A 21,218-nucleotide genomic window follows, 5' to 3' on the forward strand; every position below is an offset into this window, starting at 1 on the left:
CTGAAGAGAACACGCTTCCGTCCTGCGATTTCCTTGTATGACATTGCAGAATCGGCATCACATGGTGATGATAGACTTATTTAAATGAACCATCTATACCCTATGCCCTAATACAGCGGATCTGGTCTGATTGGGGGAGTAGAGGCAAACTATATACAAATCGGGGCTCTTCTGGTAATCCTTCTGGGATAGAATGAGCAACCGCTATCACCCCAACTACCCCATAAACATACACGCTCAGATAAACATTCATAAACCGCTTTCAGACAACTTTGGTGCCTTATATGTTGGGAAAAATACAATTTTAGACCGGATAGAAATCAGCCTTTTGGACCATCGTTTCCTCGGATAGGAGATATCGGAGGACTATCATGCTGTCCCCATAAAAATTACATAGTCACCGGAACCTATTGAAATTGTTGTGCTCCGCAGAGAAAAATCTAGTGTCTTCGGGTCTATTCCCATCTTGAAGTTGAGGTGCGGCTAGAACCGCGTTGAAAAAAACTCACCCGAAAAACCGCACGCGTTTATACTGCAATTTGGTACATTTTTCGATGCGGCTGCAACAGCATCAAATAGTGGTTTAAAGGCATGCAGTTTTTCAATGCTGTTCTAACCACAGCTCAATCGCAACGTGTGAATGGGACCCTAAGGGAGATCTGCAAGGAACAGAGAAAAAAAACCCACAAGAGACTAAAAAATATACTTTATATAAAAATAACAGCAGTCACATGTAAACACTTGTAATCGCAGCCGCAAAGCTGCTAAATTTTTAAATACAGACTGGTCCTGGTCCTGTCACTTTTACTATGACCAGTAGAGTGTTTGTGATGATCCTTTTTGGTGCTGCTTTTTGGATTGGACGGATAACTTATGGAAGGGAAACCATTCGTTACAAATAGTGCGGCTTTGCTTTTGGCCAGTACTTTTGGGGGATCATGTAGTAGATGCTCCTGCACTTCCACGCATAGCTATATTAAAGAATCTTAGATTTCCTTCTAATGATGGACCTATTATTTAAAGCAAAGTTGTATGTTAAATATATTTGTTGGTGGTGGTTTTTTTGTAAAATTTGTGATATCATTACCTATATGTATGTAAAGAATATTAAATCTTGCAGTTTTCACTCTAGCCGCTGGGCCTCACAACAGACTGACCTTTCCTGTTCTGTAGTGATCACTTTTCAGCAGTCATCTCCTGATCAGCAGAAGCAGGTTTACAATGAAGGTAACACCTGTATTATAAAACTGGAGGCAGATACTGTAACACAGGATCCACCATTGACAATGGAGACAGCTCAGACTGCTTCCTCTCCACTCTTTATAGCTACGCCTCTGGCTTAGGCAAAATGGCTACCCCCACAATCATATAAAGAAAGCCGCCATGCTGACAACTATAGTTATAGATTTGATCTGAATCATAATTGAGGTCTGTCCGTAAATCTGGTAAATTTTGGTAACCAAAAAAGAAAGCCATGCTTAAAGAGGGTGTCACGATGGGTGTGTGGACCCACTGGGCCGTACCGCCGTAGCGGGATAGCAGCTGGCCAAACAGGATACAAGGGAAAAGTCAATAGTTTGAATAAGGGTGCCTGTGGCAATACAGACAGTAGCAATGGCAGGCTCGGGTGGGACCTTGGCAGCCGGCAGACACCAGGCGCAGTGAAATACAGCAGGCGTAGTATACGACACAACACGACTCCATCTCTACGGCACAAGAACAAGGTAGCATGGGATGGAGGATACAGGAACACTGGAAACCACTAAGGAACCATTTGCAAAGACTATCACAAGTAAACACAACAATGCTCAGGCAATGAAGGAAGGGGCAGGGCCCTTCTTATAGTCCAGGGTGATCATGGGTGCAATCAGTCAATCTAAAACATGTGTGTACTCTGGCCTATTAAGGCCGGGAATGAGCTAGAGCGCACACCCTTGTGTTCACTGCAGGACAGGGCAGCCGCATGTGCTGGTATCGCTGGGGAGGAAAACGGCTGCAGGGTGATAGGAATCTGCGACCGTGGACGTTACAGTGTGCCTATACTTTATATACTATATAGACAAAAGTATTGGGACACCTACAGTTGGCGCAATGTAATCAGGCAGGTAACGTTCTCCTGGCATTTGTCAAACCCAGACTCGTCCATCAGACTGCCATATAGAAGCGTGATTTGTCAATCCACAGAACATGTTTTCACTGCTCCAGAGTCCAGTGGTGGCGTGCTTTACACCACTCCACTGATTGGCATTGTGCTTGGTGATGTAAATGTAAGGCTGGCATGCAGCTATTCTGCAATGGAAAACCATGCCATGAAACTCCCGGTGCACAGTTTTTTTGTTTAAGTTAATTCCAGAGGAGGTTTGGACTCTGCAGTTATTGAGTCAGCATAGTGTTGGCGAATTTTATGCACTATGCGCCTTAGCACTTGGTGACCCCGCTCTGTAACTTTACACACGGTCTAAGTTGCCGTGGTTTCTAAATGCGTCCGCTTTGCAATAATATCACTCACAGTTGTCAGGTTTCAGCTGCCCATAGAAGTCTATAGAGCGGGGAGGGGGAGGAGGGAGCTGATAGGGGAGACAGGAGAGAGACACAGATATTCTACTGCAGCTTTTAGTAAGTATTTAAGCTCACCCCAGTGCTGGATTTACAGCTACACTGTTCATTGCTGAATAATCCCTTCCATGTCGCTGCTTATACACATATAAGATAGAGCCTGCAAAAGGGGAAAACTGATAAAAAGTGCCATTAACAAAGTCATACAATGGTCCAGATATATCTGTATTTCTCATGTACACACATATGACCGCTTATTCTGAAAGATATGGGTACACTTTAAATGTGGCTGTGATTTGTTTAAAGCCAACATATGAATCCACCAGCAATCCTCCTTAAAAAAATAAATGGCTGCCCGTACAGTTTTTTTTTTCAGTAGGAGCAGTAATGTCTCCACCAGTATTTTAGTAATAGCTGTTTGTGTTAGAAACGTTTTGTATACCGATTCAATGTAAAAAACGGTAAATGCATATTTATTGACATGATTGTTACATTGCAGACATGTGCAGTTGGACCGACTGGCCCGTGAGAAGGAGTCGGCGCTTGGATCTATGAAGAAAACTCACACTGAACATGTACAGCAGCTGGAGAAACAGATCAAGGAGCTGCAGACGTGTGTAGAAACTTTACAGGTCAAGCAGCAAAGATCTCAGTGCAGTCACCAAGCAATACTGGCAGAGAGAGACTGCACCATGGAGAAGTGAGTACAAATGCGTCAGCGAAGCAAAAAACGCCTCTTACATGCAGTCCCATGAATGTGCTGGTTTGGAATAACTATGGTTATAGACTTAGAATATTAAATAATATACACTCCATCATGGGGCATGTGGTTAGGGGGAACCAGAAGACGGGGCTGTGTAGTAACTGCGGTTACCTTTTGCTTTGTGTTGCGTCCTATCTGCCATTATTATCGATTATTATATACTCAGAATGCTTCTTGAATGCAACCTATCCTTGTTACATTGATTCCCCACAAGCTTTAAGATCTCCGCACAGAGGCAGAAACGAGATAGGGGGGTTTATAAGGAATTTGGACCCCATCCCACCTTCAATTATATGGGCTCCTTAAAGCAACTCTCCAGTATATGGATTTACATGACATGGCGCCCTTCGGTTGCGTCACTCTGCCGTGGATCCGCCGCTTTGGGGTCCCTTCTGTGTTTTCCCAACATGGCTGCAACACTTCTTCGATTATGAGTCTAGGACACTCCCACTGTTCTTGGATTGGCCAGAGCTCCTCACAAGAGCAGTTCTGGCCAATCCGAGAACAAAGGGAGTGTCTTAGACTCTCTGTGTCCATTTTGGGATAACACAGAGGGGATCCAAAAGCGGCGGTTCCATGGCAAAGGAGCGCAACTGTAGGGCACCAATTAAAATAACTCCATATATATATATATATATATATATATATATATATATATATATATAAAGTCTGCTGTAGCAAGAGCTGTTCACTAAAACTATGGTCACTATATTGCTTTCTTTTAAAGGTTAAGAGATGATGTAGTCACCCTTAGGACCGGCTGGGATTCGTATGTTACCCAAGTGTCCAGAGATACCGTAAATAAAGACCTCCATGTTCAGGCCTTGCAGGAAGAGGAGCAGAAACTGAAAGCTGAGATGGCTAAATACCAAAAAGACATTGACAGGTAAATATTAGAAGGGGTTGTGTTCAGGTAGCCGCACATGATGAAGTATTGTTGGGTTGTAAAGTAAATCCACACGGTCTTACCTGGGAATTTCAACGCTCACTATATTTTGCACTGTAATAACTGATGACATATATACCTTCGAGTCACGGAAACAGCTACCCTTCCTTCATGCTGGTATGCTTGTTGGGTATCCGGTACTTAAAGCTATAACATTGATAACCTATCTTTAGGATAGGCCATCAATGTGTGATCAGTGGTAGTCTGACCCCGGCTACTGCACCTGACTGTGGAAAATAGGGGCCTCGATGCTTTCTCGAGTGCTGCAGACCCTCCACTGCTGTAACCAGCGTAGGCTCTGTTCACATCACGCTATGTGAACATGCACGTCATACCCGTTATATCACAAAAGCTCTAAGTACTGCATATGATCATGTTACTTTACTATAAATAAAGATTATTATTATTACTATTATTTTTTATTTAGTGGTCCATTTATGGAATTTAGAGTATATTTATTATTGTGGCCACTAGGTGTCACTGTTCTCATTTTTATTGCACGGATTGTTTTAAACCCAGTCATTGAAGGGCCCTTTCACATAATGTATGCCTGGTCCTTCAATCTTTTTTTATTTTTTTCTCCAGCATTGTACAATAAAGGGACCCTGGTAACAAAAATGAACCCATAGTTTTCTAGAAACATTAAAATAAATATACAATAAAAAACATACAATAAAAAACGTATACCGCGCTGTATGTGTTTTTTTTATTACAGATGGTCACTTTATGTATGCTTATATAGTGGGATACGTCGCAGCCTTCCACGGGAGGTATATGTCGGCTGATCCTCTTGACTTATACTTCTGATGTCTCTGTTGCAGAGAGCAGAACAGAAGGATTGAAGCCACCTATAAAAGGGACAGCACCAGTGACACTGTATGAACTGAGGCTCTGTGTGTAGGGCAGGCTGGCAGGAGGTCCATAGCTTGCCGCCTTGTCCCTTCACAGCCCGGCAGCTGAGAGATGACATGGGAAGATAGCTGTGTTGTGAGGAGGGGCAGTATTACAATACAGAGGGGGAGAGGGCTTTAGTGGAGAGGCAGCGGCGCACTGGAGAGCACAGAAGGCAGGGGTAACAGCCGGCCAGGCTGTTACCAGTAGAACCAATAGCGTAGTCGACTACGCTATTGATTCCGTCAAAACGACATAACCCTTGCATAAAGGACACAAACGGAAACCATTGGCACCGGATCCCTCACCACTGAAATCAATGGTGATGCAAACGGAAACCTATGGTTTCCTTTTGTTTCAGTCAGGTTTCCATTCGTGGGTTCCCCTGATGGAAAGCTCAGACAGAACCCATGAACGTAGTCCTGATGCGAAGCCTTAAAATGAGAGCAAGAGATTCTAATATAAAAACGGAAAATAAAGAAAAGTCTGTTTTTTTGACGGATCCGGTAAACTGATCCTCTGGCCCCATGTATTTATTAGGCCTCCGTACGGTCGCTTCTATAGTAACATAATGTCACGTGGCCGTGCTGTCCAGTGGTAGTAGTCTGCTGTGACACTACATCATTAGTAACGTCTAAGGGCGACCATTCAGTGACGGAGGAATTGCAATAATAGTGATCACGTTTCCTACAGGACGCACGGTCCCTGCCCCATTATTCTACCTTCGCAGCTCGTAATTGGAGTGATTCCTATTATTTACATGTAATAGGGAATTGCTACCAATGCAGTTCACTGCACATCAGTTAGTTACATAGGTCATAAGAGCCTTAAAGAGGCTCTGTCACCAGATTATCAAATCCCTATCTCCTATTGAATGTGATCGGCGCTGCAATGTAGATAACAGCAAAGTTTTTTTGTTTTTTTTTAAAACGATCATTGCCCAAAATATGAGCAATTTTATATTTATGCAAATTAGCTTTTCAATGGACAACTGGGCGTGTTTTCTCGTTTTACCAACTGGGCGTGTATTGTGTTTTTACCAACTGGGCGTGTATTGTGTTTTTACCAACTGAGCGTGTATTGTGTTTTTACCAACTGGGCGTGTATTGTGCTTTTACCAACTGGGCGTTGTGAATAGAAGTGTATGACGCTGACAAATCAGCATCATACACTTCTCATCGTTCCCACCCAGCTTCTTTCACAGCAGACACAGCGTGACGTCACCCACAGGTCCTTCAACATTGTCGTCGGACAAAGAAGATACGTAAGCTCCAGGCGTCCGAGAGGGTAATTTGCTCGTCTCTAGGGAGTTTGCTATGCTTACCTGCACATACCCTGCACTGTACCCTCTGACGCCTGGAGCTGATGTGTCTTCTCTCTTCCGACGCCAAGGTTGAAGGACCTGTGGGTGACGTCATCATTCCCAGCCAGCTTCTTTCACTGCTGACACACAGAGTGACGTCACCCACAGGTCCTTCAACCTTGGCGTCGGAAGAGAGAAGACACATCAGCTCCAGGCGTCAGAGGGTACAGTGCAGGTAAGCATAGCAAACTCCCTAGAGACGAGCATATTAACCTTTTGGACGCCTGGAGCCGATGTATCTTCTTTGTCCGACGACAATGTTGAAGGACCTGTGGGTGACGTCAAGCTGTGTCTGCTGTGAAAGAAGCTGGGTGGGAACGATGAGAAGTGTATGATGCTGATTCGTCAGCGTCATACACTTCTATTCACAACGCCCAGTTGGTAAAACAAGAAAACACGCCCAGTTGTCCATTGAAAAGCTCATTTGCATAAATATAAAATTGCTCATAACTTGGCCAAAAATGATCATTTAAAAAAAAAAAACAACTTTGCTGTTATCTGCATTGCAGCGCCGATCACATTCAATAGGAGATAGGGATTTGATAATCTGGTGACAGAGCCTCTTTAATATATCACCACAGTAACTGAGGTTTTGCGTACATGTTCTCTTCTGTGGTCTGATTTTTTTGACTTTCCATCAGGTACCAGCAACAACTAGCGTGCTCATTGGATCGCGAGAGAATTTTAGAGCAGGCCAGGGTGCAGGTGGAATTGGACTGGCAGAAGCGTTGCGAACAGGCCGAGAAAGCACAGTATCAGAAATCCGAGGAACTCATAGAAAATCTCAGTAAAGCCAAGGAACTGGTAAGTTGCTAAAGAATAAAAGTTACATATTAAGCAAAGTCAGATTTCCTACTGTGTAGAAAAATGTGCCAAATTTCATTTAATTTTAGGCCAAAATAGGAACAAATGTTTAAGTTTTTTAAACATTGTCTAGAAAGGGGGCGTGGGTTAAAATGTGCTAAAATGCACCAAACAAAAACGAAGCCAACCAAGAGTTGGTATAAGGAAGACGTGTCTAGCGTGTACAGCAAGATGAGCCAAATTTATCATACAGCGTGCGCCACTGTGATCAATTTGGCGCATCTGCAGACTGCCTGATCTAAGTTTATGTTGTCTAAATCTTAGATAGCTTAGGGCCTGTTCACATCAGCGTTCGCTTTCCGTTCTGGGGTTCCGTCGGGTGAACCCTGCAACGGAAAGTGAAACTGAAACCACAGCTACCGTTTCCGTCACCATTGATATCAATGGTGACTGAATCATTGCTAATGGTTTCCGTTCGTCACCATTCCGGCAGGTTTCCGTTTTAACGACTGAATCAATAGCGGAGTCGACTGCGCTATTGATTCCGTCGGAAAACCGGAAACCTGCCTGCAATCATACACTTCTATCTGTCCCCTTCTACTTGCTAATCAGCCATATGGAAGCTGAAGCGACTTTAGGATCAGACTACACAGAGTTTGTTTGTAGTCTGTAACCATGGAGACGCACAGGTCTGCTGTAGACACAAAGCAATAGGAATTGTTTTATTTCCATTTTACATTTTAAATTCAGTGGAACAATAAATATTGGTTGCAATGTTGGATATAGCCTTTAAAGATCAATTACAATTTTTCCCGGCACTGAATAATAAAATCTAAAAATGTTTTATGTATTTGCAGTTGGAGGCTGAAACCAGGGAAAAGGATAGGAGACTGAATGAGCTGCAAGTCCTGGTGTCCACACTTTCCTGGGAAAGGGATCAAGCTCTTAATATGCCAAGTAAATACCCAGGAGAACAGGTGGGGAATTACCCTCATATCCTTTGATCATAATTTAAGGACTTTTCATTAATGTTCACATTAGACAATTAAACACTCAATGTTGAAGTGACCAGAGTCCAGTAGCTGTGGAACTTCTGTAATTGTATGTACCAGATGTATCTGAGGTTAGTATGGCTTGAAACAGAATCTTCTTACTATATAAAGGGATATTGAAGGGGTTGTCCGGACATGGGGCGGTTTTTCATACTGATGACCTATCCGCAGGACATGATCGGTGGGGATCTGACACCTGGACCCCGCACCGATCAGCTGTTTTGGTTGCCTCCGGGTACCGGATGTCCGTGCCGTAAGCAGATGGCTCCGGTTACGGAATTGTGGCTATACTGCAGTGCTGCAGCTCTGCTCCTATTCATGTGAATAAGAGCATAGTAGTAGAACGGCCGCTATGCAGTGTACGGAGTCTTCTGCTTCTGACACTGTCCACTGCATAACATCTGGTGCCTGGAGGCAGCCAAAACAGCTGATTGGTGCCGGGTTCCAGTTTTCGGACCCCCACCGATCATCCTGTGAATAGGTCATCAGTATGAAAAAACGCCCTGTGCCCGGACAACCCCCTTAAACTCTGATTCTACCTTTCCTCCACTTGCTGTGCAATCTATTATCCCCTGTTATCAGCCATCTCAGGCTGGGGAGAAGCTGCCAGTGGAGTTTTTCAATAGGATTACTGATAGAGTCCAGAAAACGGTCCTCCTCCATATCACTACTTTATTTCCAATCATTTCAGGTCTGAGAACCTCCATAAACATGTACGTACATATGTGTTAGTAATCTTTGTTGGGTTGCACTTCAGGATTAGAGCTATTTTATTCTTACTTTTCCTGGGCCCTGTGATAATTCCATCTTGGAGAGATATATAGGGCTATACATCCTGAGTAGAATAGCAGAGCTTCTGAACCGCTAGAACTACAATTAAATGTTGATATGTAGAGCAGTAAAAGAGATGGGTATCGGAAAAATGGATCTCTTTATTACTATGCACATTTGTATGCCATCCAATCTAGGCTTTATGGGAAATGCTTTTTATAACTGCGGAGAATCTGGCATTCAGCATTCACAAACCAAAGTAATAATGCTGATCTTATCTAATCTACGAGACAATTCTACACGGCAATCTTTAATGCTACTGTTATGGATTGTGAGAAATATTAACAGAAGGAAATGTCAAGACTGGTGTCATAGATTAGCATATGTATATATATAAAGCTTCTAAAATGTTGTGTTATGTTGAGATTCTGCAACTGCTCCGAGCTGTTTTAGATGCTGTTTCTACATGGTAACTGTCAACAAGCTGGTGTTGATGGATCTGTAATTATTATGTCAGTAAATTATGATTTATTTTCACGGTGAAGATGGGGTTAAGGTACACAGTTCATTTTTAAAAAGGCAGCAACCTATTTTTTTTATATACTGCAGAGTAAAAGGGAACAGAAAAGCAAACAAAAAGGTCATGAAGGTATTTTAGATGCTGGATTTTACATTTGTTGAGTTATGGAATGAATATAACTGGGCACTGTCAACTTAACAAACTTTGCATAAATTAATAGTACAAGCGATTATAAGAAACTTTGTAATATATCTTATGAGAGTAACAAGCCTCTTTCTGCTCTTATCTGGCTGTTTTCCTGCTCCCCCTCCCTCTGTTAACCTGACTTTCACTCCGAAAAGTCAGCTCTATCCGTCCTGAGTCGGCCTGCAGCTCACATGTATCAGATTACACATGTCTACGGGAGTCTATGGAGAGGGGAGGGGGAAAGAGTGTGCGAGACGTGCAGGAGATAAGAGCAGAACGACAGGCATAGAAAGTTTCTATCACGACCAAAGCATTTTATTCACATCAGTACAGGTCAGTACTATAGATATACATACGTGTATATATATATATATATATATATATGTCCTGCATGTACCTGGGGCTGTTTCTGAGTGAGAGAGAAGGTTATGGAGCAGATTCTCCTCTTCTTACTGTGTGTAGTGGATGGCAGCCAGTCTCCATCCACCAGCTCAGAGAGAAATGCCGACTACAGATATGGCATGCAAAGGGGAAAACTGCTAAATATTGCAAAATCAAAGTCATATAATCGTTCTACTCCTCATGTACACACACATGGTAGCTTATCCTGAAACGACAGGTACCCTTAACGTGTCAGAATCTGAGCACAGTTGTGGGATTATGTGTAATAACCAGTAGCCAGCATTCTGTCATGGCTGCCTAGTTTAACATCATTTATTGCTAGGAATAATTACATGCAATACAACTAATTGTGAAATATCCATTTAATTTTTCACAGACACCAGGAACTGTGCCAGACTTTGCTTCAAAGGAAATTCAGAAGCTGCAAGAACAAAATTCTGAACTGCGGGAAGTGATCGGTCAAATGAGAAAAGAGATGGAGTCTTTATGCGAGCAGATTTCTCATCTACCACACGAAGGAACAAAACCTCCATCTAGTAACACCACAGAGAATGTGTCCACCGCTGGTAAGATCCCGCCAAGGAATATCATTACAACATTTCTTCTCTTTTGGATTTCTTGGTTGTGATTCTGGGATTGTTTTCAGATTACGTGAGGTCACTTGAAGTGGGGATCCAAGACCTAAAGCAGAAGAACCGTCTGACTGAGGAGAAGCTTCAAGAGGCGCTGTCACCAAAGGTTAATCCTGAGCTGCCATCAACAGCAAAACCAGTCTCTCCAGACAACATCTACATCCAACACCACATTAGCAGTTTGAATGAAACAATTGGTAATTCCAAAAATGAATGGATTCATAGCAAAAACATATATATTTTTCATTCTACTCGATTTTTCAAGACAAAATAACGCATGGGCCCCATATGCCATCTAGGATCGGATACCGCATGTCTGAGGTATTCTTCCTTAGAACCAATTAGTCTAGGGGAAAATACCTTCGCTATATGGCATGCCACCATGTAGGATAGGGATGTACAGTAATGTCCCATGCACTTCTATGGGTGCGTTAGTACTACTACATACAGCCATAGTACGGTTGTATGCATGAGGCCTTATCGGAGGAATGTAGATGAACGAATGATACCTTTCCCCTGTAGCCCCCATGCTAAATATTTGTGTCTGTATACTGGCATGACATTCAGAGAACCCCTTTAATGGAAAACTTTCTCAACTAGGTACAAGACACCACATTTAGCATGAGGTCTGTATAGCATTTCCCTAAAAAGGAAATATGGGAGCCGCCACGTGTCCATTATATTGGCAGCTAACACTGATATTGGAGGTTCAGGCAGGAAACACTATTACAATACCCACTTAGAGAAGCTTAGTTTGCACAAAAGCTGCCTGGAATTATCTCCCTTTACATTCACCAAAGTTTTTACACTTAAAGCAGTTGTGCCATCAATAGAAATTGCAATGTATAAACTTAATCTACATCTTCGAGTAACTTTGTAAAATATTGTTATTAAAAAAATAATAATGTTTTCGCAGAGATATGGTAATTATCTGCTTGTAATAGCACCCCCTGGTGTTCAAATCTATAGGTCTCTGCGCGTCATTCTAGAGAATGTCAGATGTGCATGCACAGTACAATACAGTTAAAGAGACAGGCATATCTTTAAGGCTAGACATATGCCTTACTGTTACATCTCAGAGTACACAGACTTCAAGCAGTAAGGGTTAAAGCCATTAGATAACCACCTCACCAGTCTGTGCTGCTCTCCTCCATAGGCCTCATGCACACTTCAGTTTTTTCCTTCAGGGTGCTATCCGTTTTTGTCACTGATAGCACCCTGAACCCATTCATTACAATGACGGTCCGTTGCTCCTTTCCGATCCAAAGTAGAGCATGTCCTACTTTGGTCCGGGATTCTGTGACCGTTAGGCCCATGCAAGTCAATGGGGCCGTCAAAAAAACTGAAGGCACACGGAAGGTGTCCGTGTGTGACGGAGCCGTTGCCTAGCAACCGCCGGGCGGGCAGAAAAACATTCGAAAAATATTACACTAATCGGCAGCCACTTGTCTATCAATAACTGATAGAGAAAAGAGGCTGCTGATTAAAAATAGAAAAAGCATTTCATACGTACACGGTCGTTGTCTTGGTGACGAGTCCCTCTTCTTCCTCCAGTCCGACCTTCTTTTGTGACGCGGCAGCCTGTGATTGGCTGCCGACGCCGCGGCAGCCTGTGGTTGGCTGCCGACGCCGCGGCAGCCTGTGGTTGGCTGCCGAGGCCGCGGCAGCCTGTGGTTGGCTGCCGAGGCCGCGGCTGCCTGTGGTTGGCTGCCGAGGCCGCGGCTGCCTGTGATTGGCTGCAGCAGCGACATGGATTGAACGTCATCTCTGGAGGCCGGACAGGAGGAATGTAAGTATGAACTTATTTTTTTTTGAAAAATTTTATTACATTAAAATTGTATTTTCCGCACGCCGAGCATGGTACTGTCCAGGGTGCTGAAAGAGTTACCGCCGATCAGTGCAGCCCATTAACTCTTTCAGCACTCTGGACAGTACCATTCTCGGTGCACGGAAACGGAAACACGGAGTGCACACGGAAACCACACGGCCACTAAAACGGGTTCACGGACCCCGTCAAAAGCGGCCGTGAAAACGGTGACGTAAGTGTGCACGAGGCCTTATCAGGGACAGAGATAAGAACTATCGTTCAGCACAAGTAGTGAGGTGCTTATCTAATTGCTTCTTTCCTCACTGCTTGCAGTCTGTATACTTCTTACTGCCCATGCTGGGTTTTCTTCCTCTCTCTCTTTGCTTCACTGGTAAGAGCAGAAGCTTCACGTCTAACATGCTTGCTTTACTAGAATGACGCGCAGAGACCTATACTTTTGAACACCAGGGGGCGCTATTACAAGCAGATAGTTGCCATATTTCTGCGAGACAGATCTATTGGGCGACTGCCCTGAGAATAAATGCATTAAATAAAATTGACAAAAGGAGCCACACTCAGTGTACACCATCAAGATAGCTATATCAGGTTTAGTTGGAAAAGGGGAAGGAGGGAGAGAAAGGTGTGTGGCTCCAATAGGAATATACCCAAAAATGATATGAAAATAAAAAACTTTATTATAGATTAATTTGAGTTATTAAAAATGTCCAATGTCCGTATATAATTTACTTGCAGATGTCCCCTAACTCTGCACTGAGGGCAGTTGGGTCACAGTGTAAAAATGTTCTGCAATGTTGTGAGTTAGACAGACAGTGAAAGCTCAGGGTTGTGACCTACTGATGATGAAGAGTAAATCAAGCGTTGTCACAGTGTTAAGAATTTACACTTTGTGTACTTATGTGCCCACCACACTAGGGAGTCAGTGAATTTGCTGCCTTGCATCTAGAGGACAGATCTATTGCTGGTGCTGACTGTATAAATAAGCCTCTTCACCGGGCTGTAAAATTAAAGCCCAGCAGTGAAGAGGCCCCGCTGTGTAAGCGGTAAGGTGCACAGCCAGCAGCAGTGCCGTCTGTGTCACGGTGGTCACAAAGGGCAGCAGATCGAGGACCTCGTGGTTGTTGTTGCTATGGGGCCGGCTGTAGCCCCAACATTTGCTAATCTATATCTATGTTGGTGGGAAGAAGAGAGCGTTTTTTGTGACAATATGAACAAATTCACTGATAATGTGAGCCTCTGGCAGCGCTACATTGATGATATTTTTGTTATCTAGAGTAGCACTGTACCAGATCTGCAAAAATTAATTGAGGCATTAAACAACAATGACTTCAATCTCAGGCTGACTCTCACCTATGACCCCCATCTAATTCCCTTTCTGGATCTCAATAGTTATACTAACATCAAGGGTGACATACACACGGATCTTTTCAGGAAGGAGACCTCTACCAATCGTCTACTTGCTGAAAAACAGTGCACACTCCAGGAACACCATAAGAGCCATCCCCAAGGGAGAATTTCTGCGACTTAGACGTAATTGTTCGACATTGTCCACTTTCAAACCGGGATCAGTAGAACTTAAATCTCGACTCGGAGGAATTATTCCAACAGAAGTATTAAGGAGGGGTACACTGTTGCTTTAAGAACTGACCGGGAAGAACTACTTGCTCCTAAGAAAAATAAAAATATAGACACAGCCAAATAGGTTTCCCTTATGAAGAGCGTCAAACAATTTCCCAGTCAACTGAGATTCATCACAAATTATAATGCAGAATGGGGCGCAATGATGAATATCCTGAACAAGCACTGGCATGTTCTTAAATCGGACTCCGACCTCAAGAAAATTCTAGGTGACCGGGTTCAATCAGACTACCGCAAAGGGAAGAGCATTTCAAAGCTCTTGGTTTCAAGCCATTTTTCCAGAAATGACACTAGTAGGAACATCTCTACCCCTGGTTTCTACCCATATAAAGCTTGTAGAATCCTGAGCACCACAAAAGAATTTGTCGATTCGGCTTTGGGAATACATTTTCCATTTGAGACCATATCAGATGCACGTCCGAAGGAGTTGTATATCGTATGGAATGTCCCTGTGGTCTGAGATATGTGGTCCAAACAACGAGGGAACTCCGGATCCGCATTAGAGAATATATAGGAACCATCATCAATTTGACAAAAATGAGAAAGACAGTCAGACCCAGAATAAACCATTCACTCCCACCCCAATTGCCAGGCACTTCAAGAGAAAACATAACCTGGATTGGACTAACCTAAAGGGTTGGGGAATATGCAAGATGAGTTTGGGCATCAGGGGTGGCAATTTAGATGAAGCTCTCTTGAAGAGCGAGAACCAATGGATGTTTCGCATGAACTCTGTCAATCCCCATGGCCTAAATGAGAGCTTTAATTTTGGCTGTTTTTTGTAATTAAAACTTTTCAAAAAATAACCTTTTGCTTTGGACCATTGATATGATTGAAAAGGACTCCTTGTCCTTTTGCTTCTGCCAATTCTCAACAGTACAGAGTGATACAGGCAAGCTTGCATTCGATAGCACCAGTGTAAATATTGTTTGCCCCTTTGCACGGATGCTGCTTTGGTCAACCGTATAATACCAATATACTGTTCTTTGTTGTACACTCTATGTACCTTCACTCATTGAGGAATCCAAAAATAGAAATACAGATGATATTAGTGACCCATAGCGAAAAGCACATACAGCATTGGACTCTGCCATACATACCATAAACGGCAGTGATACTGGTCCTATGCAAGGCACTTAGTTACATTGTTATTCATTGATCTCTCTCTGAGTGGTCTGTTATCTTGTCAGTCAATCAGTCCAGTTACTTCGTACACTGTCACATTGCACTTTGTTTAATCCTTCTTGATTGGTTTGACATTCTGTCAATCAATCAATTCAACCTATTTGAGGACCGCTTATCAGGCAGTCGCCACCCCTAGAAGAAGCTGGAAATGCTGGTGAAACGCGCGTCGGGTGTTTAGACACTTTTTTTTTAGTCGTTCCAATATCAGCTTTACTAGAATCTGCAACAATTTGTAACACTGTCTAACACTGACCTTATATCTGTAATGGATCGGGGTAGGGAGACGGACAGGTGAGCCCTAATCTACCCGTAACTCAGTCCCTGCCTACTTGCACGGCCCGTCCTAAGTGACGGCGTACAACTGGGCGACGGTCCCTATGCTCAGTAAGTGCAAGACAGACAACACAAGACAAGGGCACACAGAAGCAAAAGGGGGAAGTAGGGACAGTTGCCCACGGCAACACCGTGAGCAACAGGCAGAGGTGAACGAGCCGAATCAAACCAGGAGAGTACGTAGTAGCAAAATCAGAGCAGGAGAATAGTCAGGCAAGCCAGGGTCAATAAGTACAGCGGTCAATCGGGTAAATAGCAGGAATAGCAGAGCCAGGAAACCAGAGCATCACAGACCAGGAACATGCTGCAAGTGAGGGTATAAATAGACCAAGGGCGGGAGCTAGAACCGTCAGGCCAGGTTGTGATAGGTTCTCCCTTTCCTCAGCCTGCAAGCCTGAGTGGTAACAGATCGCATCACTCTGGCAGACCTTGGAGCTGATGAAGGCTGATTAACCCCGGGCGTCGACACAGAACCTGTGTCTGGCAAACCCTTTACAATATCGGATCTTTTCAGGAAGGAGACCTCTACCAATCGTCTATTTGCTGCCAACAGTGCACACTCCAGGAACACCATAAGAGCCATCCCCAAGGGAGAATTTCTGCGACTTAGACGTAATAGTTCGACATTGTCCACTTTCAAACAGAGATCAGTAGAACTTAAATCTCGACTCCAAGCTAGGAATTATTCCAACAGAAGTATTAAAGAGGCTCTGTCACCACATTATAAGTGCTGTATCTCCTACATAAGGAGATCGGCACTATAATGTAGGTGACAGCTATGCTTTTTATTTAATAAAACGATCTATTTTCACCACTTTTTATTAGCGATTTTAGATTTATGCTAATGAGTTGCTTAATGCCCAAGTGGGCGTGTTTTTACTTTTAGACCAAGTGGGCGTTTCACAGAGGAGTGTATGACGCTGACCAATCAGCATCATGCACTCCTCTCCATTCATTTAAGCAGCGCATAGGGATCCTTATAAATCAGTATGTGTTGTCTTATACTAACACATTAACAATACTGAAGTGTTTAGACAGTGAATAGACATTCCACGGGATGTCTATTCACAATCTGTGCACTTTGTTACTGTTTTTGTGGTAGTTACAGCAGAGCAAAGCGTAATCTTGTTGTAACCTGTCATTTACAGCGGGATTACGCTTTGCTCTGCTGTAACTACCACAAAAACAGTAACGAAGTGCACAGATTGTGAATAGACATCCCGTGGAATGTCTATTCACTGTCTAAACACTTCAGTATTGTTAATGTGTTAGTATAAGACAGCACATAGCGATCTAAAAGGATCCCTATGCGCTGACTAAATGAATGGAGAGAAGTGTATGATTCTGATTGGTCACTGATTGGTCAACGTCATACACTCCTCTGTACAACGCCCACTTGGTCTAAAGTAAAAATACGCCCACTTGGGCATTAAGCAACTCCTTAGCATAAATCTAAAATCACTAATAAAGTGGTAAAAATAGATTGTTTTTTTAAATAAAATGCATTACTGTCACCTACATTATAGCGCCGATCACATTTTATGTAGGAGAGAGGCCACTTATAATGTGGTGACAGAGCCTCTTTAAGGAGGCGTACACTGTTGCTTTAAGAACTGACCGGGAAGAACTACTCGCTCCTAATAAAAATATAGACAGAACCAAACAGGTTTCCCTTATGAATAGAGTCAAACAATTTCTGTAAAGGATCTGCCAGACACAGCTTCTGTGTCGACGCCCGTGGTTAATCAGTCTGCACCTGCTCCTAGGTCTGATAGAGTGACTCGATCTGCTACCACTCAGGCTGGTAGACTCAGGAGTAGGAGAACCTATCACAGCCTGGCCAGACGGTTCTAGCTCCCGCCCTCGGTCTATTTATACCTTCAAATCCTGCTTGTCTTTGCCTGTGATTCTTTCTTGTTTCCTGGCTCTGCTGCTCCTGCTATTACTATTGACCTCTGCTTCATATCGACCCCGGCTTTACTGACTACGCTCCTGCTCTGCGTTTGGTACCTCGTACACTCCTGGTTTGACTCGGCTCGTTCACTACTCTTGTTGCTCACGGTGTTGCCGTGGGCAACTGCCCCATTTCCTTAGCTTCTGTGTATCCTTGTCTGTTTGTCTGTCGTGCACATATTGAGCGTAAAGACAGTCGCCCAGTTTTACGCCGTCGCCTAGGACGGGCCGTGCAAGTAGGAAGGGACTGATTGGCGGGTAGATTAGGGCTCACCTGTCTCCCTACCCCGACATTACAATTTCCCAGTCAACCGAGATTTATCACAAATTATAATGCAGAATGGGGCACAATGATGAATATCCTGAACAAACACTGGCATGTTCTTAAATCGGACTCCGACCTCAAGAAAATTCTAGGTGACCGGGTTCACTCAGACTACCGCAAAGGGAAAAGCATTTCAAATCTCTTGGTTTCAAGCCATTTTTCCAGAAATGACACTAGTAGGAACATCTCTACCCCAGGTTTCTACCCATGTAAATTATGCAAAGCTTGTAGAATCCTGAGCACCACAAAAGAGTTTGTTGATTGGCTTTCGGAATACATTTTCCATTCGAGAGCATATCAGATGCACGTCAGAAGGAGTTGAAGATCGTATGGAATGTCCCTGTGGTCTGAGATATGTGGTCCAAACGACGAGGGAACTCCAGATCCGCATTAGAAAATATATAGGAACCATCATCAATTTTGACAAAAATGAGAAAGACAGTCAGACCCAGAATAAACCATTCACTCCCACCCCAATTGCCAGGCACTTCAAGAGAAAACATAACCTGGATTGGACTAACCTAAAGGGTTGGGGAACATCCAATGGCTCTTTCGCATGAACTCTGTCAATCCCCATGGCCTCAATGAGAGCTTTAATTTTGGCTGTTTTTTGTAATTAAAACTTTTCAAAAAATAACCTTTTGCTTTGGACCATTGATATGATTGAAAAGGACTCCTTGTCCTTTTGCTTCTGCCAATTCTCAACAGTACAGAGTGATACAGGCAAGCTTGCATTAGATAGCACCAGTGTAAATATTGTTTGCCCCTTTGCACGGATGCTGCTTTGGTCAACCGTATAATACCAATATACTGTTCTTTGTTGTACACTCTATGTACCTTCACTCATTGAGGAATCCAAAAATATAAATACAGATGATATTAGTGACCCATAGCGAAAAGCACATACAGCATTGGACTCTGCCATACATACCATAAACGGCAGTGATACTGGTCCTATGCAAGGCACTTAGTTACATTGTTATTCATTGATCTCTCTCTGAGTGGTCTGTTATCTTGTCAGTCAATCAGTCCAGTTACTTCGCACACTGTCACATTGCAATTTGTTTAATCCTTCTTGATTGGTTTGACATTCTGTCAATCAATCAATTCAACCTATTTGAGGACCGCTTATCAGGCAGTCGCCACCCCTAGAAGAAGCTGGAAATGCTGGTGAAACGCGCGTCGGGTGTTTAGACACTTTTTTTTAGTCATTCCAATGTCAGCTTTACTAGAATCTGCAACAATTTGTAACACTGTCTAACACTGACCTTATATCGTGTCTGGCTTTAGACAAGTCCGTGTATCTCACAGCCACCTTCGTGAACAAATTGGGTTCACTGGCGCATGCGCTCACCGTTCTCTACACTCACCTTCCTCGGGACTTGTGGAGTTACGGTCGAGCACAGGAGGCTGCTCGTATCACCACCCAGAGAAATACTTACCGCAAGGTCCTCAATCTGCCGTCTTCTGTGTTCACTGTGACACAGACGACACTGTTGCTTGGTCACATCCCTCTCCGCTCATACAGCGGCGTCCATAGCAACATCAACCACGAGGTCTTCGATCTGCTGCCCTTTTTTTTAATAACAATACTTTACAAGTTGCTCTAAAATGTATATTGACTTTATATATTGCCATTTCTATTCATGGCACAACCCCTTTAAGAGATGTCGTTGTTAAAGAGAGCCACTGGTGTATTTTTTTGTTTGTTTTTTAGGCTACAGCTTTAAGTGTGAAGGGTCATCATTTCCGAATAGTGTTGAGGTTCCCGGGAGTCTGAATAGGGAATGTTCCCTCTTGTGGTATTGTGTGGTAGGAGTATTTCCTAGGCTTCAACTGTGGCCTACGAGTGGATGGCAGATGGATCTCTGAAACATCGCCTCTCTGTAAAGTCAAATATGTAGGAGGACATGAGGGCGCCAAAGCTGAATTTTTTCAGCCCATGCTCTGAGTTTTCGCCAATTCTCCACATTGCCTTCTAAATCATTCTTTGGTTAGATACACACTGTTGAGGGGATTTTTCAGAATGATGAAAAATGCTGCTTTGGTTTTTAAAGGATCTTAGGAGATGAGGTATGTCGTGTTTTTGGGCAACTCCTCCTTCACATTGGTTTTCTTAAATCTTTCCCACTGTATCATGACTACAGATGCGTACAGAGTAACTCCAGTCAGATATGACACAGCTCCCACCCATTCTGCTTCTTGTGAGTAGGGGTCAGCAATATTCATACTGAAGAAGGTGTGAAAATAATTCATCCGGCAAACAGAAGAGAATACGTCTCCCACAGTAAAAAGAATCTAAAATATGTGGTCCTCCCTGAGGCATCGTGGTAGGGAAGAATATATACTATTCTATACAAAGTATCTACATTCCAAGCAAATGTTTCAATTTGCAAAATGAATGATTAAAACATATTTTTTATTTTAAAGGGGTTGTCCCACAAAACACGTATCCCCTATCCACAGGATGGGGGATACCTGTGTGATCGCTGGGGGGCTGGCCGCTGGGACCCCCAGCGATAAGGAGAACAGGGAACCGAAAGGTGCTTCATGAGAAGCTTGGGACTTCCAAGCGCGACCGGCGCTGCATTCGTTTCTATGGAGCTGCCGGACACAGACGCTGGCCACAGACCTCGGAAGTCCCATGCTACTCATGGAGCACTTCTGCGGAATTTCAGTCCGCCGTTCTCTGAGGGTCCCAGCGGTCGGACCCCCAGCGATCACACATGTATCCCCTATCCTGTGCATAGGGGATACATGTGTTTTGTGGGAGAACCCCTTTAAGGAAAAACACAATTTGGCTCAGTGCAGTGGAAAATGACAACTCTTAACAGGTGTATATTGAAATGTATTATTGAAATATTTATATGTCATGTTTGCTTTGTTTCAGGTGCGTTAAGAGCTGACAAAGTTGCATCATCTGCAGCTTATAAGAAACTGGAAGCAAGAGCAGCTCACTTAGAGGCTATGGTTACAGACCTAACACACAAGGTACAGGCTTACATTTAAGAGCTAGGACACAGACGAGAACTGCCGAGCACTCAGCACAGTCCGTCAGTGCCATAGACTTTGA

At 43.5% G+C, this 21,218-nt stretch overlaps 2 protein-coding genes across 4 annotated transcripts in view; one reads left to right on the forward strand and one right to left on the reverse strand.

Annotated features, from left to right (window-relative positions):
* The window catches only part of SLC16A3 (solute carrier family 16 member 3), a 145,458-nt gene that overhangs the window by 82,356 nt on the left and 41,884 nt on the right, over positions 1-21,218 (reverse strand). The gene's annotated exons all lie outside the window — the stretch shown is intronic.
* Positions 1-21,218, forward strand: part of CCDC57 (coiled-coil domain containing 57) — a 58,311-nt gene that overhangs the window by 15,261 nt on the left and 21,832 nt on the right. For both annotated transcript variants that reach the window (XM_075846056.1, XM_075846055.1), the window contains exons 7-13: positions 3,056-3,256; positions 4,047-4,205; positions 7,161-7,323; positions 8,181-8,300; positions 10,631-10,820; positions 10,901-11,083; positions 21,036-21,136. In XM_075846056.1, coding sequence (XP_075702171.1) covers positions 3,056-3,256; positions 4,047-4,205; positions 7,161-7,323; positions 8,181-8,300; positions 10,631-10,820; positions 10,901-11,083; positions 21,036-21,136 — 1,117 coding nt within the window. The remainder of the gene's footprint in view (positions 1-3,055; positions 3,257-4,046; positions 4,206-7,160; positions 7,324-8,180; positions 8,301-10,630; positions 10,821-10,900; positions 11,084-21,035; positions 21,137-21,218) is intronic.

The sequence above is a fragment of the Rhinoderma darwinii genome, chromosome 13 (assembly GCF_050947455.1).
Source record: "Rhinoderma darwinii isolate aRhiDar2 chromosome 13, aRhiDar2.hap1, whole genome shotgun sequence".
NCBI classification, from domain to species: Eukaryota; Metazoa; Chordata; class Amphibia; order Anura; family Rhinodermatidae; genus Rhinoderma; species Rhinoderma darwinii.